Below are 3,740 nucleotides of genomic sequence, written 5' to 3'. Positions count from 1 at the left end.
TGACTAACATGACCCACTTACTATAGATAACATTGTAAATTATTCACCAAATCAAATTTTTTTATATGTCTCTAAATCGTCACTTTCGATGAAGATCTATAAGATTTTATTATAAATATAGAAATTCAATAATTTATACTCTGTATTATCTTTATACTATTCAATATTATAGATAGCCCAATTTGACATATTTAGGTTAGAATTTGATCAATTGAGTATGAACTTTTTTACATACAGAGGTTTTTTTTAGTGCGGCAGGTCAAATGGTGCGGCAGGGGTTACTTGTAAGTGTTACTGGTTTTGTCAGGGGTTACTTGTATTTTGGGTTACTTGTATGGGTTACTTGTAGGTGTTACCTGTATTCTGAGCAATCCTTACAAGTAACCCCAGACCAAACCCCCATACCAAACTAGTAACACCCTATAAGTAACCCCTGACCAAAACTAGTAACATCTTACAAGTAACCCTAGAATACAAGTAACACCCTGACAAAAACCATTAACACATTACAATTAACCTCAAAATACAAGTAACCCCTGCCGCTTTGCCGCACCATGTGGCTAGCTGCATACAAAAACTTTTCGTTTACATACATACTTATGTGACTTGTATTAATGTAAAAATATGGTAGTAGTTTTACTAAATACTCTCTCTACTTTTTTAAGTGTCCAACTTCTAAAAAAATGGCCGTTTTTTTAAATGTTTCATTACTAAATTTAGAACCCTCACCACTCACTCGACATATCCAGCAAGCCGCCGAAATCAAACGAGAACTCTGAAAATAAAGGGTGAAATAAAGGGCACGGTCAACCCCAAAGGTAAGGGTCTTGTTATGTTACTTTGCTAAAGCAGCCCTTGAGTTTCTAAAATTTCCATTGAAGCTTGTGAAATCTTCATTGTAGAAGCTCGTTGAATTTCAGTCTTTTTGAACAAAGTTAGCAATTGTTAACTTCTGTTATTGCTGATATTACAAATTTATCCTTACTTACCTATTTGAAATGACAACAAGACCCGTTAAAGAAACATATTTCGTTTCTCACGTTGAAAAACTTGTATTTTCACAGCAAGTTCCTAGCTTTAATGACTGGGTTGCAAGATTGATAGTTGAGGGGGGGGGGGGGTGCGTGTACGATTATTGTCTAACACTATTCCAAAAATCAGTGAATCTGTATTTCATCATGCATTAATAATTACATCCAACCTCTTTCAAAAAAAAAAATAAATAAATAAATAACATCCAACCTAACCTTATAAAAATGTAGCCTTATACTATACTGCTCTCATCAGTCATTCCACATAACACATTCACACCAACACATTTCAAGCTAAATTTTTAAGATGCATTATTCTCAATTCACTCGGTGGAGTTTGGCTTTGTATTTGCTTCTATTAATGGTTAATTATCTTCTTTATTATGTATTGTATAATAATTTGCATATTATTATATCTTCAACCTTAACTAATTAATAATAAAATTGGAATTTGAATTTCTTTGGCAGATTGGTCATGCAATTGGAGAAAACGTTGCAACAAATCGAAACAATGAAGGAAGTCATCATGAACATCAAGCCAATTCAACAACACCACACATAGACCATTCAGTCCAAGTATTTTTCACCCCTAAAGACCTTAAGCTAGGAAATGTAATGCCTATTTTATTTAAGGGTCGAAAGCCTTCTTCGCGTTCTCCTCATTTTCTTCCTAGAGAAGAATCCGAGTTAATACCTTTCTCACCATCTAAACTCCCCTATATTCTTAAACTCTTCGGCTTCTCTCAAGCTTCGCCTCAAGCTAAAGCCATGGAAGATACTCTAAGACTATGCATCATAATGAAACCTATCCAAGGAGAGACTAAGTTTTGTGCAACTTCCTTAGAGTCTATGCTCGATTTTGTGCATAAAATCTTCGGATCAGCAACAAAATTTAAGGCATTGAGCACCCAAAACATCGCGAAATTTGGTAGTATTTTACAAAATTTTACCATAGTAGAGGAACCTAGAGAAATACTAGCCCCAAAAATGGTTGCTTGTCACACCATGCCGTACCCATACGTGGTGTACTTATGCCATTTTCAAGAAAGCGAAAGCAAGGTGTTTCAAGTTTCATTAAGAGGTGAAGATAACAACATTGTACATGAAGCTGTTGTTGGAAAAAATACCTGTTGATTCCATGAATAATAATAGACAAATCAAGAACTTCCCTTTTAGAACAAATTCGATCGCCATACTAGAAACATAGACCTGTCCTCCTTCTGTTGTGCCGTGGTTTGGAACCCACTGACTTAGAAGCGAAATACGCCACCACCGGTACAGGTTTTCCGATGACGCACGCCCCCTAAGTTTTACACAACGACCTTTGCAATTCGTGTACCCGAACCAAAGGTTGGAATTGCTCAAGAACTGTTCAGATCTCAAAGGGTAGGTTTGTGTTTTTGTGTTTAGGGTATTTTTAATAATGAAATTAACGTCTGAATGAATAATTTCCAAGGAGTAGTATTTATAGGAGTAATAAGGAAAAAGAAATCACATCACAAGTCTCACGCACTCCTCACGCAAGGCCCATTACTTGGTGGGTTTGCGAGCTATCGCTCTCTAGCGAGAGAGCTATCGCTCAGCCTTGCAGTGGGCGTCTTGAGCTGCGAGCTATAGCTCCCTCGCTGGAGAGCTATCGCTCGGGCTGCCACAAGAGTCTGCCAGCAGCGAGCTATAGCTCTCTTGCTGGCGAGCTATCGCTCGGATTGTCGCAAGGCACCTTCAGCAGCGAGCTATAGCTCGCACATAGGCGAGCTCTCGCTCGGACCTGCTGCTAGCCATCGCAAGGCATCCGAGCGCTAGCTCTCTTGCTAGCTCAACCTTGTCGTGCCTCCCCACTTGTATGCTACATCTTTCTCTCGTTAAATCCTTGCACACTCACTTGGTAAATCTCCGATTTGCATTACTAGAATCGCAATTACTCCAACAATCCCCCACTAATGCAAAACGGACATGAGATCATGAAATCTGAACAGTAAATGAAAGTCTTAGTACTTAAATGCTAGTATCCGAAGATTTGAACTAACATATTAGTGCACAAGGTTTTCAACACTTCCCTATTAAGTATCCTAAGATTTGAACTCCTAGGAGCGAAGAAGGGACCTTGTAAACACATACCTTGACTTTAGAGCTTAAGCAATTCCGCAAATCTTGGCTACACTTGGGATCTCATGAGTACTTCAGAAGGATCACGCCCAATCCTCCCTTGAAGAGCGCCACTCTTCGTACCCACGTAGGTGTTCTCAGCATTCCCAGCATATCCAAGGACTATTCATGCAGACATGTGAACCTTCACATGCACCTTGCAAATCCAAGGACTATTTATGCAATGGAACTAAACATTAAGAACATTTAAGTTCAACCTCCATCAGTCAATAGTGCACCATCTAGCCGCAGCTCAACGAGCTTTCAAGCAAGATGCACTCAACAGTGCACCATCTAGCCGCAGCTCAACGAGCTTTCGGGCAAGATGCACTCAACACTTCGGTGACTCTATCGGTCCCTGCTCAAGTAGTATCTGGGCTAATAGTTCCTGATCACTTAAGATCACTATAACACCCTACTCTTGAGCGACTGGGCTAGAGCCATTAAGAGCTACGCTCAACCTATCTCTTCGGTACCTTTCACTGCACATTCCCTACTCAAGCAGTTTTAGAGCTGACAGTCCAGGTCACTTAAGACCACCATCACTCTTCACTCTTGGTTATC

At 39.4% G+C, this 3,740-nt stretch overlaps 1 protein-coding gene across 1 annotated transcript; it reads left to right on the top strand.

Moving 5' to 3' along the window:
• The first annotated feature begins 1,338 nt into the window (after nt 1-1,338).
• LOC145628064 (BURP domain-containing protein BNM2A-like) lies at nt 1,339-2,165 on the top strand. Its single transcript, XM_081680389.1, has 2 exons — nt 1,339-1,395; nt 1,500-2,165. The coding sequence occupies exons 1-2, from the start codon at nt 1,339-1,341 to the stop codon at nt 2,163-2,165; spliced, it is 723 nt and encodes a 240-aa protein (XP_081536515.1).
• The last annotated feature ends 1,575 nt before the right edge of the window (nt 2,166-3,740 follow it).

The sequence above is a fragment of the Chenopodium album genome, chromosome 1, assembly GCF_948465745.1.
Source record: "Chenopodium album chromosome 1, dcCheAlbu1.1, whole genome shotgun sequence".
Lineage (NCBI taxonomy): Eukaryota > Viridiplantae > Streptophyta > Magnoliopsida > Caryophyllales > Amaranthaceae > Chenopodium > Chenopodium album.
This window is presented reverse-complemented; position numbering and strand designations above follow the sequence as displayed.

Excerpts from the sequence above, each read along its gene's own strand:
- LOC145628064 (XM_081680389.1), top strand. The coding sequence starts at position 1,339 with ATGCATTATTCTCAATTCACTCGGTGGAGTTTGGCTTTGTATTTGCTT. Across the intron at positions 1,396-1,499 it reads TGTATTTGCTTCTATTAATG|ATTGGTCATGCAATTGGAGA; the intron begins GTTAATTATCTT and ends TTTCTTTGGCAG.